The sequence below is a fragment of the Sceloporus undulatus genome, chromosome 6 (assembly GCF_019175285.1).
Source record: "Sceloporus undulatus isolate JIND9_A2432 ecotype Alabama chromosome 6, SceUnd_v1.1, whole genome shotgun sequence".
Lineage (NCBI taxonomy): Eukaryota > Metazoa > Chordata > Lepidosauria > Squamata > Phrynosomatidae > Sceloporus > Sceloporus undulatus.
This window is the reverse complement of record NC_056527.1, coordinates 40782130-40794803: the sequence shown is the minus strand read 5'-3', so window position 1 is coordinate 40794803 and position 12674 is coordinate 40782130. Positions and strand designations below refer to the sequence as shown.

The following is a 12674-nucleotide window of genomic DNA, read 5'->3' as shown; positions in this document are numbered from 1 at the left end:
AATTGGCAGCCTTGACTCCGAGGGCCGATGCCGAATAGGTCTTTTTGGCCAGTCCATCTATCTTTTTCGCCTCCCTGTCGACAGGGGAGGTCGCCTGCTTCGGGACGAAGCTGTGTTGGGCTCCTTCGACAATCGCAGAGTTTGGCCTCGGGTGGTCGGCCAACCAGGGACAGCTCGCCGGAGCGACTCTGTAGAGCGACTCAACCTTGCGGGAGGGCGCCGACAGGGTGGCCGGGGAGTCCCAGGACCTCTTCACGATGGTCTGGAGCGAAGGGAGGAGAGGCAGGCAAGGCGGAGTAGGCACTCGTCCGTGCACCCGACGCTCTACTGGGTCCTCCGCATCGTCTTCCGGGGAGGCGAGCTCGATGTCAAGAGCTCTCGCCATCTTGACGACGTGCTCGGTGAACGATCGGACGTCGTCCGACGGGGAAGACGGCTCGGGATTGTGCATCCTCTGGGGCGAGGCCGACCCCAAGAGGACATCCTCGTCAGAAGGGACTTCAGACTGGAGCAAGGGTTCCTCGTCGGAGTCCAAGTCAGAGGAGAGGGGGTCTGTCACTCTGACTTGGGATCTCGGTCGGGTTGGGATGAGGTCCGTCGAGGACCGCGAACGCCTGCGAGGTGGAGATGGAGATCTCTTGTAGACGGACACGGTCGGTACCGGTCTCGACGAGGTGCCGTGGCTTGTAAGATGGGGGTTCAGTCTGGTGAACTCCCTGACCGCCTTGTCCTCCGAAACTGATACGTAGTACCGGCCAGACTGAGAATCAAAGAACAGGTCCGGTATCTCCTGTCTGCGGGGCCGATCATCGTCGTCGTCGGTCCCAGCGTCGGAAGGCGACCGGTGTTCCGGCGAGTGAAGGGCAGTGTCTTCCGTCCCGTGGACAAAGTCCATGGTGGGCTGCGGTGGCGTGTCCGGTACCGGAGTGCGTCGACCCCCTGGCACAGGTTCCGGGTCGCGCGGAGTCTTCGAAGTGGAAGCGCGGCCCTGTTTTGTAGGGGAGCGCTTCTTATTCTTAGCCTTCAGCGGGTCGGATGCGGGCCGATCCTTGGAAGGCTTGGGCTTCTTCGGGGCAGGATCACGACCCGACTTGTCGTGGTGTCTCTTCTTCCCAGGCTTTGGGACCTCTTCTGCCGGGAAGAAGGGGTTGTCCGGGAGGTCCAGGAGGACAGCAGCCGCTGCCGACGAGGAAGGCCTTGGAGAGTTTGCTCCTTCCACAGGCACAGCCAGCTCTTTTGGCTTCGGAGCATGGCGTGATGCCTTGGATGCCTTGGAGGATGAAGGCGAGGCGAGACGGACCTTGGCTCGGTAGCCTTCTTCGGACGCGAGCCCTCCGATTTCCTCGCCGGTTTGGAGGTCGGCTCGGTACCCTCAGTCCCCGACGACTTGTGGGGGCGCTTGGAGGGTTCGTCGGTGGCACTGGGCGGTTTGGAGCCACGGGCCACATCGGAGGTGATGGAAGGAGTCCCGGCCAGGACACACACCACTCTGGGGACGGCGGTTCTCCCAGATCCAACACTGGACACACTGGCCCGAGAAGAAGAGGCGGGGGGCGCCGACGGCGGGACAGAAGAAGACCTCGAGCCTCCCTCTTGCACCTTCCCCAGGGCAATCGCCGAAGTGAGCCGGGACTCACGGTTTTTCCGGGCCTGGGACGAGAGGGATCTGCAGAGCAGGCAGGCCTTGGTGTCATGGCTCTTGCCAAGGCACAGCAGGCAGGAGGAGTGCGGGTCCTGGACGGGCACCTTGCCCCCGCAAATGTCGCACTTTTTGAAGGGTGCAGGTATTTCCAAGGTCGACAAAGCCAGAGGAGAATCCAAAAACGAGGTCAACAGTCCGAAAGTCCGAAGTTACCAGGGGCGGGAGACAAAGAATGGTCAAGAGAACAGTCCGAGGTCAAAAAGCGAAAGTGATTCCAAGCAAGCAAGCAAGCGAAAGTTCCCTGAAGCAGCTAGCGCGGCGGAAAAAAGGAACTGGGGAAAAGAGCGGGAAGGCAGGGGCCTTATAACGGGTGGGCGGAGTTACCGCCAAAAAGTTTCAATATGTTGCAGAGTTAACTCTGCCCAGTGATTCCAGTAGGTTCCGAGCAGCACTGCGCAGGCGCAGTGAAACCCATTTGTATGATTCGCAGAGACCACGAAGAAGAAATATCATTTCTGCTTCTCTGGAGGGCTATAGTGTGTCCTTGTAGCCACTGCTGTGGGGATCCATTAGAGACACTGGGTCCCTTCCAGTTACCTTTCAGACTGCTCTGTGGTTTCAGAGAGAGAGAGGCCACCACCAGGATTTTACAGCCCCACAAAGGGTCTTTTTTACAGCATTTAAGAACAATAACAAAGGGGAGAAAGTGCCATGGTCTTTGGAGGGTAGGTGGGGATCTCAAAGGGCTGCCACTGCCTAAAGGGTACATGACTCCTATTCATGACATGCTGCCAAGAACTAGCAGCTGCTGCCCTCCCTATGCCTCTGACATTAACAAATAAACCCAGGATACAACTTGCTAGGAAAACATTTCAGATAGATCTGAATTGTGAACCCAAAATCATAGATATACACACTACTCACTGCCTATAAAGAAGAGGCTCCTCTAATGATCTACCCTTTACCACATTCTTTTTGTGGAAAGCAGGGCAAAAAGCAAAGGTATAACTGTGTCTCCCCAGGCCACTATTATTTTTCCTACAATTGTTGTGTTACTCTACTGTTTTAAACCATCTTGCACTGTGCTATGGAGCCAATATCAGCCACTGATTAACACGGCCAGGAAGGAATTTTACTTAAAATCAAAACTGGATTCACTAGTTCCAGAATCTCATCCATCCCCACTGCAATCTTCTAGAGCGCCTATGTTCTTCTTTCTACCCTGGAAGCAGCTCTATCTCCAGCCTCGAAAATGACTTTTAAGAAGAATAGAACAGAATGATATGTTGAAGCCACCCATAACTGAGCAGTGATAGTATAGTGCTCTGATTTCAGAAACCACCATCCTTCCAGTGCTCAGTACTGTATGGCTTCAGCATATCATGGTAATGATTCTTCTTAGAAGGAACTTTCCACGCTCTTTTTTCTCCACTGCAATGGCTGCAACAGATTATACCTATTTTCAGGTCAGAAGGCATGATCCTTAGTTGAGAGGTGATTGCGGGTGGCTCCTCCAACCCACACATAAAATAGTGGCCTCCTTAAGAGCTCTTAAAAGACAAAAAAAATTTTTACCAAGCAATTTTAGATCAAGGTTTAGAGTTTTGTCTCTTTAAAAAAATGAGCTAATGTGAATCACCACACTAGGAACCCCTTGCTGGAAAAATAGTTCAGTTCAATAGCATTCACAACATACCTTGCTTCCTTCAATTTCTCAAACCTGGCAGCCAAATTTTTCACTGTAGTTCCTACATATGTAGGCAGAACGTTTTCTAGGTAAGCTAGGTTTTCCTTGTAAGCTTTCTTCTCTTCCTGCAATGGATAAGAATAAAAGTCTCTGTCTGCTAATATTAGAGTTTCTGTTAACCACTGAAGCAAAGCTAAAGATGCCATCTTGAAAATACTCATACATACATTTGCACCTAAGAGAATGTGATAGAGGAAAAGCTGACTTTCGGTACATATTACAAACAGTTATACTGATGCATGTCCAAGGAACTCAGAATTACCAGCACTAGATTTGAACCAGACAGACAATTAGGACAAACCTGCCTAAACCACAGCTTGCTGTTAATGCATTTCTATCCTCTCTCTCACTCTCACACACACCCCTAGCTTCATTCCTTTGTAGAATGAGGGAGAACATTACAAAAAAGGTACTAAATTGCCACCATGTAGACCAACTGTGTTGGCCCACAAGTCTGCAAGGCAGTTTTGCTCCTCTTTAAGCAGGCTAATCTAAACAGGTACCCTTCAGATGTGCTGGACCAGCTTCCATCACTCCCAGATGCCATGTCCAATGGCCATGTTTACTGACACTAACAGGAGATATATCACAAAACATCTGGAGGGTATATGGTTGGAGAAGGTTGCCCATAGGGTTTTTTTTTCCTTCCAGTCAGTCAGAGACCCCTGGAATTGTCTCAAGCAGCTGCCTTTACCACTTATTTCATCTAGCCAATCCCACACTTGGCTGAAGGCAGTAATTGAGTAAGAGAAATCATACAGATCATTCACTATCATCTTTAACAGGAAGGGAGAAAGAGAACCTGCACACTAATTCCATCAGGAATAGGAGACACCATGTCACTAATGAAAGTGTTTGTGTGTGTGTGTGCCTTCAAGTCACCTGTCACCTCATGTGATTCCATGAATTTAATTGAGTTTTCTGAGGCAAAGAATACTCAGAGGTGGTATTGCCAGTTCCTTCCTCTGAAATATAAACTACTGCATCTAGTATTCACTGGTGGTCTGTCATCCAAGTACTAACCAGGGCTGATCCTGCTTAACTTCCAAGATCAGACAGGATCTGGCACCTTTAGGTACTTAGGCAGGCTCATTAGTCTACCAGTTAAATAACTTTTGCAGCCCTGTACCTCTAAATCATGAGTAAGCTTCTGAATCTTTGACTCCAGCTCTTCACGCTGATGGAGAAAATTTTTGTTTTCCTCTTTGAAGGCCTCTTTCTCCTCTTTTAGCTTTTCATTCTCCTTTTTTAGCTTTTCATTCTCCTCTTTTAGTTTTTCATTCTCCGCTATCATTTTCTGATCTTGTTTGATTTTGTCCAGGCTAATGTTTGACACTCTTCTTAAATCACAACCCACCATTTTCTCCCGGCTGAAAAACAAAGGCAAGATTCACCAATAAATTTTAACGGTAGGTTTAAAATTATTATCTGTCCAAGACCACTCAGATGGGTTACAATTGGCTTTTAACTGTAAATCATCATGCACTTCACAGAACTGAGGTCGGACTGTACATCCAGTAGATCCAAACAGTAAAGACTTTCCTACACAATACAACTTTGAGCTAGAGGAACTGCAGTTTTGCATACAAACGTGAAGATGGCTTCAGTCCCTTTTCCTATGTGCCATCACCTTACATTTATGTGAACCCTCAGACGTACAGCCCCATCAGTAGCAGCCTAAATCCCAAGAGAAAGTTGCTGTGTTCCACGGTTTAAGGAACAACACAAATTAGAAGAATCATGTTAAACAAATCCACATTTTGATTCAATCGACTGTTGCTGTGATATCAATGGTAGGGTGCAAGAATTTGATACCATAGTATTTTAAACTACCACGCACCACCGCCACCACTACTATCCTAGGAGGACAGTATGTAGTTGTTTAAGGAGGCACATGAGAGGGCATACTTCCTCTGATGGCCATCCTTCAATCTTGTGGCATCTTAAGGCCAACTACATCTGGGAGCTAGTCTAAGGGAAGCAAGTGGCCTTACACTGAGGGATACCCTTCAACTTGGGAGACTATACGTGGGGGTGAAGTAGTCAGTAAAGTGGGCTCACACTATAGCTTACAAGCACTATAAGTAGCAGGTATTGGGTCTCTGTGGGAAAGCACTCTTTTTGTTTTGGACTTCATCTTCAGATGGGAGCACACCTGGAGGCAGGCTAAGTTACAAAAAGCAATTGCAATTAATGGACTGAATATAACTGTTAGATTCAATTAGAGGAGGTCCAGAGAACCAGTGGAACTTACCTGAGTGTTGACTTACCAAGTAAACCATTCGTTCAACGAATCTTGCCTAGCTGGAGGTAACAAATGGATTTAGCCCAACTACAGCCTAGCACAGCATAGGAAAAGACATCACATCAAGATCTAATGAAAGGTGGAACACTAGGACACACCAGAACAACCAATTTTCAGTGCCAGGCTTCATTATATGAAGAAACAAATAATAAAGTGCTTTTTGACTTATGCACAGGAGCTAATCACCACCCCAACATATAAGGCAAGTGTGGCACTTCAGAGGTCTTTTGAGGGAAACTCACACAAGGCTATGCTGGCTATGCTGGCTTGAATAGGTGGAAGTTACAGTCCAAACAAAAGCATCAAGCATTGTAGACTCCTGATATAGGGAGATTAAAGAAGAACATCCTACAAATTGGTCAGGATTTCACAGTAGGTCAATCCCACCACGCCATAAAGGCATCCATCATATAGAATGTGCACGCCTCAGAAAATATTTTTTGCCTGTTTCCCACTTACTTCATCAATGGCACACGGTTTGAAGTATTGTTTTCATTCCTTCCACTTGTAGACACAGCATGATCACTAATGCCTCCTATTACATTCCTGTTGGCTGAGAGTCCACTTCTGGCTGCCCACATCAAAGCTGGAGTACTGGCATTCATCTTGGCCTGGTACAAAGAAGAACCATTTTCTGCATCACTGTTTGGGGGGAATATGTACCTATCAGCAAATCCTTTCTTAGCCATTTCTTCCCCAACATCCAATAAGCCACACTCTGCCTGGACCACAAGGGCACCATCTTGAGAAGTGGACTTATATCTTATCTTCATCTCTTTTTCAAAAATCAAGCTGTTCAGAAAACTCCGGCCCTGTAAAATAAGTTGTAAAAGCATTAGAAGATTGTTCCAAGAATAATGCTGATTCCAGATACTGTACAAATAAATAAAGTCGCCTCTCCTTTTTTGCGGGGATCCGTTCCAATCTTCCTGTGAAAAAGGAAACTCTTCTATATTCAAGCCCCATTGGTTTGAATGGTGGTGTGCGCCTGCGCCCCATTTCCCCCCCCCCCCTTGAAATCAAGGTAATTTTCTTCTTCCTGGTTTCAAATATAAACATCTACACTCTCCCTCCAATAATGGCAATTGCTTGATCATGCAATTGCCACATATGTGAGATGTCTCACTTACCTTGTCAAACTGATTTAAATCTTGTTTCACAGAAATCTGTAATCCCCATAATCTGTACTTTGTTGCCAAACTAGGAAACTGCAAGTCTGCTGGAATCTCGACTATTTCTGATCGACTGAGAAGCTCAGAGTTTCCATAGTCAATATATAATACCTGGCACTGTAACAATAAAAAATAAAAACCAATGGCCTACTGAAATTATATGCTAGTGAAATCCAATGTCTACGCAAAAGTAAATCCCACTGAGTTGAATAGGACACTCCCAAGTAAGAACTATAGTAAGGATTAGGAAAGTACATCCTGTCATGAATGATCTGTTAATATAAAGACACCATCCTGACATCTAATGATATAAAGCAAGACATATAAGACTATATGTACATATCTGTGTGTACCTACATCTGCTCTTTATCTACCTGAGAATCTCTTTGCCAAAAAAAAAACCCCAGACAGAAATCAGTAACTGCCAGGCTTGACATTTTGAGAAATGGGGGTATGCATATGAATTAATTTTGTGAAGGTTTTTTTTTTCACATCCCAATTCCAATTTTTTGTGTGAAACACCTCTGAATAAGTTTGTACATTCTTTTTCAATATTTGGTTGGTCTCAATACACATATCACCCAACTTTAAGAGGGTTTTTTGCTTCTTCATGAACCAACACAACTATCTTTTCCTTTTTAGTAAAAATAATGCATCTGTGCTCAAACCCAGCCATTAAAACCAAAAGTAATCTGTCAAAGGGATAGATGCTAATTCTGTGTTTTTATTTACAGGGTCTGCACTCTATTTATTCAAATTCAGATAGTAAGTTTAAAAATACAGTGCTGCAACAAGGACAAAGCAAATTGAAAACATCAGCATGAATGACATTATCAACTATGATTTCAAATTAAAAGCTATGCAACTTCCAAAGAGAAATGTTTAAAAAAATAAATAAACCTTATCAGTCCCTTTTATACAGATTATATTTCTACAGTTATAAAGAAAATCAAGCCACATAGCTTTTCATTCAGAAGGTGTTTCTTGCCTTTTCATCATTGATAATCTGCAGTACTTTACATCTATACCAGCATTTATCTTCAGAAAAGCATCCTCCATAGATCTGCAGATCAAAATAAATTCAGGTCATTTTAGAAATCTGCAAGTATTTTTTTAATGAATCTATTTCCCCCAAGTTTATAATTTAGTGATTTATATAAAACTCTATACCTGGAAGTCAACCTATCTACATCCTATTTCTTATACAAGCATAAAGCCACTGTTTAAAGCAGAGATTCATTTTTGAACAGCTCTATTTGAGTAAAATTATGCAGCTGACTCATGAGAAAGTTGCATCTACACACTGCTAGTAAAGTTTACATGAGGTAAAAGAAAGATGGAGTCACGGGATGAAAAAAGAAGGTTCACTGATTTAGAACAAAACACCCACAAGTCAGTTTTCAAATAGCTTTCCCCTGAAGATAGCCATACAATTTTTGCTTGGACAAAATTCACTGGGCTATCTTTTGGAATAAACCTATTTTTATATCCTGAGATGCTGTCTCTCCTTTACCTCAGGGTTTACTGAATGTTTCCAGTTTCGTCTGCATTTGACAGAGTACATCTATGTACATTATGTAAGAGCAATCTGATATTGTGTTCCAAAAAAAGAAGAGGCTACTATCATAACAGAACAAGTAAAAAAAAAAATCACATTCAAAAATGTGAACATCAACCAAGAATGCCTACCATTTATCTTGGGAATAATTTAATTGGCCAGGGCTAGAAAACATCTTGACCATAATTTTCAACATCCCTTGACTATGCTGGCTAAGGCTGATGGAAGTTGCAGCGCAGAATCATCTGAAGGGCTCTATGTTCTCCAGGTAACACAATATGGTCTTTGTTTTTCCATTTTCCAATATCTTAGTGTGGGACCTAAAGAATCTTACAAGGAATTTGAAACATCCATGGGGGATTCACACCTATGTTTCTTGAATGGTTTTTTTCTCCCTCATATCAGGTAGAAAGCCACTCATGAAAATCAAAGAAGAGATGTGCAAGGCAAGAAAGAAACAAATTTAAGTGGAAAAGAATTCCTCTCCTATGCCCAAATTTTTTCCACCATAAACTGGAGATGTGAGGAAATTCCAAGGGCATATCTCCTATGAAATACTTCCTGCATTTTCTATGAAATGTTTTCCTTTGGACTGAATTGGACACTTGGGATTTTCATGGGTCAAGAGAGACAATATGAAGAATTAAACATAAGACAATCTACACTTCATCAGAGAATGTAATTCCAGTTTGGGATAAAAAGTGGCTTACTCAGCCCTGTCTCTGACATATTTTGGAGATTCTAGAAGCAAGCATCCTACATCTGTTGTCCTTCTAACCTAGTCCTATGTTCCAACAATGGGCAGAAACTACCACATCTATCTGTAACATTTAAGGAGGTAGGCTCTATAAATTTTGCAAATACACCTACTGTATATACTCACGTATAAGTCTAGAAATTTTAGTCAAAAAACTGACCAAAAAAAACCCTGAGTCAACTTAGCCATAGGTCACTATAAGTACTATACTTTAATATTCTTTTTAAAAGGAACCATTTCTTGGCGAAAGGCAAGAGTATAACCTGTCCTGGAAGCATTGAAAACCCCCCCTCCCCAAAATCTCTCTCATCCATGTAGTATGAGCACAAACAGGAATTTTGTAAATTTTTTGGCATCGTTTTCCATTGCTTTATTCATTAGATCCTTTGTTACATGCCCCTAAGTTTTTCCTTCAACCTATCCAGGGGTCATATCAAAATCCATAATTTTGGCCCCAAAACTTGCTCTTGACTTATACATGAGACCAACTTATAGTCAAGTATATACAGTAATTGTACAATATGAAGTGCTACTTTATAAAGAATACATCTTATTAAGTAAGTTAAAATATTTCAATTCCTCTCCCCAACTTTTATAGTCCCAACAGGGGTTGAAATGCTTTCTCTGTACCTTTGAAATCTTGTTCCCACAGCACAGTACTTACTCAAATTCTGAAGTATGCAAAGCTGTTACTTATGAAGATGCCTTTTGTGTGTTAAGTTATAACCTTCATATGAGCAGTGTGCAAAAAAGAAAAAAATACAGCTCTTTCTCATAAAACAGGAGGTGAATTCTAATCCTCAAATGCTTCTATCAGTAAATGTACAGCAACAAGAAGTTTTTCCAGATGTAACAGTGACTTCCTAAAAAATTCAATGTTCTCTGCCTAAGAAAGAGGCAATTCACTTTGCACAGGACAGGGCCAACTTAGATCTCAAAGGATGTTACTTTTCTGTTGCTAATGGAGTTGAAATGAAAGGGAGTGGCCCGTGCCTGCATTGATAATAATGAAATATTTATTTGTATCCCGCCTCTCCCGTTTGAGGATCGAGGCAGGTAACAGCATTGATATCCTTATAGGCCATCTTAACTGAGAACAGAAATAATATCTGAGACAAAATGCAGGCCTGTGACTCTAACACTGTCACTTTTTTTTTCTCCTGTATGATTTTTAACATCTTTGCATGATGAAAAAGCCAGTGAAGCTTCAAAAGTTTGTATGATGTATTTTCTGCATTTTGGTTGACCAACAAGGGTCTCACTCTTTTGTGGATTTTGAATTCTGTTGTATTTTGCTGCATGGCCAACTGGGCTACCCCTTAATATGATCACTTTCTGAAAGCCGCAATTTCAAAGGCTGTTAGCTCAGCATGATTTATTGTACTTGTTCCTCAAAGAACATTTTATGCATTGTTTTTCTTTCAGTGTCAGATCTGAGATATTCACCCACTGAGATTATATGATATTCAAACAATACAACACAAGAGCTGGATGTGTACATATAGCCTTACTATCCTTTCTGTTCCCTTGCTCTATGACGAGAGCCGTTTCAGATACAGCAGCAGCAGTAGCCATAGCTATCTTTGGTACTTTCATTTCCATGCTCAGCGAGCATCCCTAAACATAGCAAGAATAGTTTTCCGATCAAAGAAGGTAGAAAGACAAATGCAGGGCTATGGCCACTTCTTTGTGAGTTGTGCCCAAGCCCAATGGAATGTCATATTTGCCTCAGGAAGCACACCATACTATCTGCCACTCTGAAAGCTGAAGTACCAGATAGGGTTTTCATATGGAAGAAATCAAAGTGTCAAATCTGGCAATTAATCATGTTCAAAAATTCAGTTGCTAAAACTCAGGTCCAAAACACACTGCAGAAATAATCAGTTTGAGACCGCTTTAACTGCCCTGGCTCAGTGCTATGGAATCATGGGAACTGTAGTTAATTGTGGTACCAGAGCTCTCCGACACAGGAGGATAAATGTCTCAGAAAACTACAGTTCCCAGAATTCCCCAGTATTGAGCCAGGAAAGTTAAAGCGATCTCAAACTGGATTATTTTTGCAGTGTGTTTTGGATCTCAGTAAACCTTTATACAGTAACTATAGTTCGACACCAGAGACTCTAAACAGCAAGCATTAGTAATCCCTAATTAAACTACATATAATTTTAAAATCTGAGCAGGCTCATTATTCATTTGTTGCCAACTCAAAACAATCTGAGTTTCCCACATCACCCCTCTGTGTTCTTTAATCAGTTATTTCCTAGCTGGATGACCTTGGTGTTTCAGCCCAAGCCAGCCTCTGCTACTTTATCACACCAGCTGTGCGATAACCATTTCCTTACAGTAACTGCTTCACTGCATTACCCATTGTGTTATTTCCATCCACCCAGTGAAAATCATGGCACTAAGATGTAAAACACTGCAGCACCTGACCAAACACACACACACACACACACACACACAATTTAATTCAAATAAACTTTCAAAATTTGCACTCTAAGAAGTGCAGAGCAGCAATTCTCAACCTTTTCTACCCTGGAGGAACTCTTGAAATATTTTTCAGGTCTTCAGGTCTCCCTGCACAAAAATTATTATATTTAAAACTCCAAAAAATTTAAAAGTTTCATTTGTTTCAGTCACAATCTCTCACAGAACCTCTAGTGACCTCTGGTGGCACTCTGTTTAAGAAATCCTGCACTAGAATATGATGACTGGAATGTGGGACAGTCAGATTCAAGTCTCTATTAAGGCATGAAATTCTCAGCCTCACAAAGTTTTTGTGACGATAAAGTGGGTGAAAAAGAGAGCTGCATGCACAAAATTAACTATTATATTTGCATAAACATAGAAACACACACCCTACCTTTGCAAGATCAGGATTGCCAAAAACTGGGCTCCCTTGAGGACAGGCTCTAGCTAGAGCACAGCTGATCTTCAACATATCATTATGTTTATTAATGTTCTAAAACAGCACAAGTTGAAGTTAGTCAATACTCACAAGAAAATTTTTTTACAGATAACCTAAAGAATGCACTGCCAATACCAAAGTGCTACACATTTCAAAAGTGTTCATAAAACTATAGCCAAAAACATGCTTATACTGTATCAAGTTTATGGTTGTTTATCGAACCATTTCTTGTATTGCTATGTACTGTATATGTATTATCCTACTTGAGAATATGTATTTTCCCTGGAAGAAGATTAACCATTCATTATGAAGCCAAGCCCTCCCTCCAGTCCATCTGCCTTGGTCCAGGCCTCGGAGGTAGAGAGGAACTGCTGGACCTCTTACCCTTTCCCTCCACCACTCCCTTCTCCTTTTATGTCATGTCTTTTTAGATTGTAAGCCCGAGGGCAGGGAACCGTCTAATTAAAAAGATTGTATGTACAGCGCTGTGTAAATTTACAGCGCTTCATAAATAAAGGTTAAGAAAAAGAAGAAGAAGAAGAAGAAGAAGAAGAAGAAGAAGAAGAAGAAGAAGAAGAAGAAGAA

General features: G+C 42.6%; 1 protein-coding gene across 3 annotated transcripts in view; it reads right to left on the bottom strand.

Moving 5' to 3' along the window:
* The window catches only part of STK31 (serine/threonine kinase 31), a 65507-nt gene that overhangs the window by 45171 nt on the left and 7662 nt on the right, over positions 1-12674 (bottom strand). For all 3 annotated transcript variants that reach the window (XM_042477316.1, XM_042477317.1, XM_042477318.1), the window contains exons 5-10: positions 12045-12143; positions 7855-7929; positions 6825-6983; positions 6154-6506; positions 4519-4759; positions 3339-3454 (exon numbers count right to left, since the gene is read on the bottom strand). In XM_042477316.1, the coding sequence (XP_042333250.1) occupies positions 3339-3454; positions 4519-4759; positions 6154-6506; positions 6825-6983; positions 7855-7929; positions 12045-12143 (1043 nt within the window). The remainder of the gene's footprint in view (positions 1-3338; positions 3455-4518; positions 4760-6153; positions 6507-6824; positions 6984-7854; positions 7930-12044; positions 12144-12674) is intronic.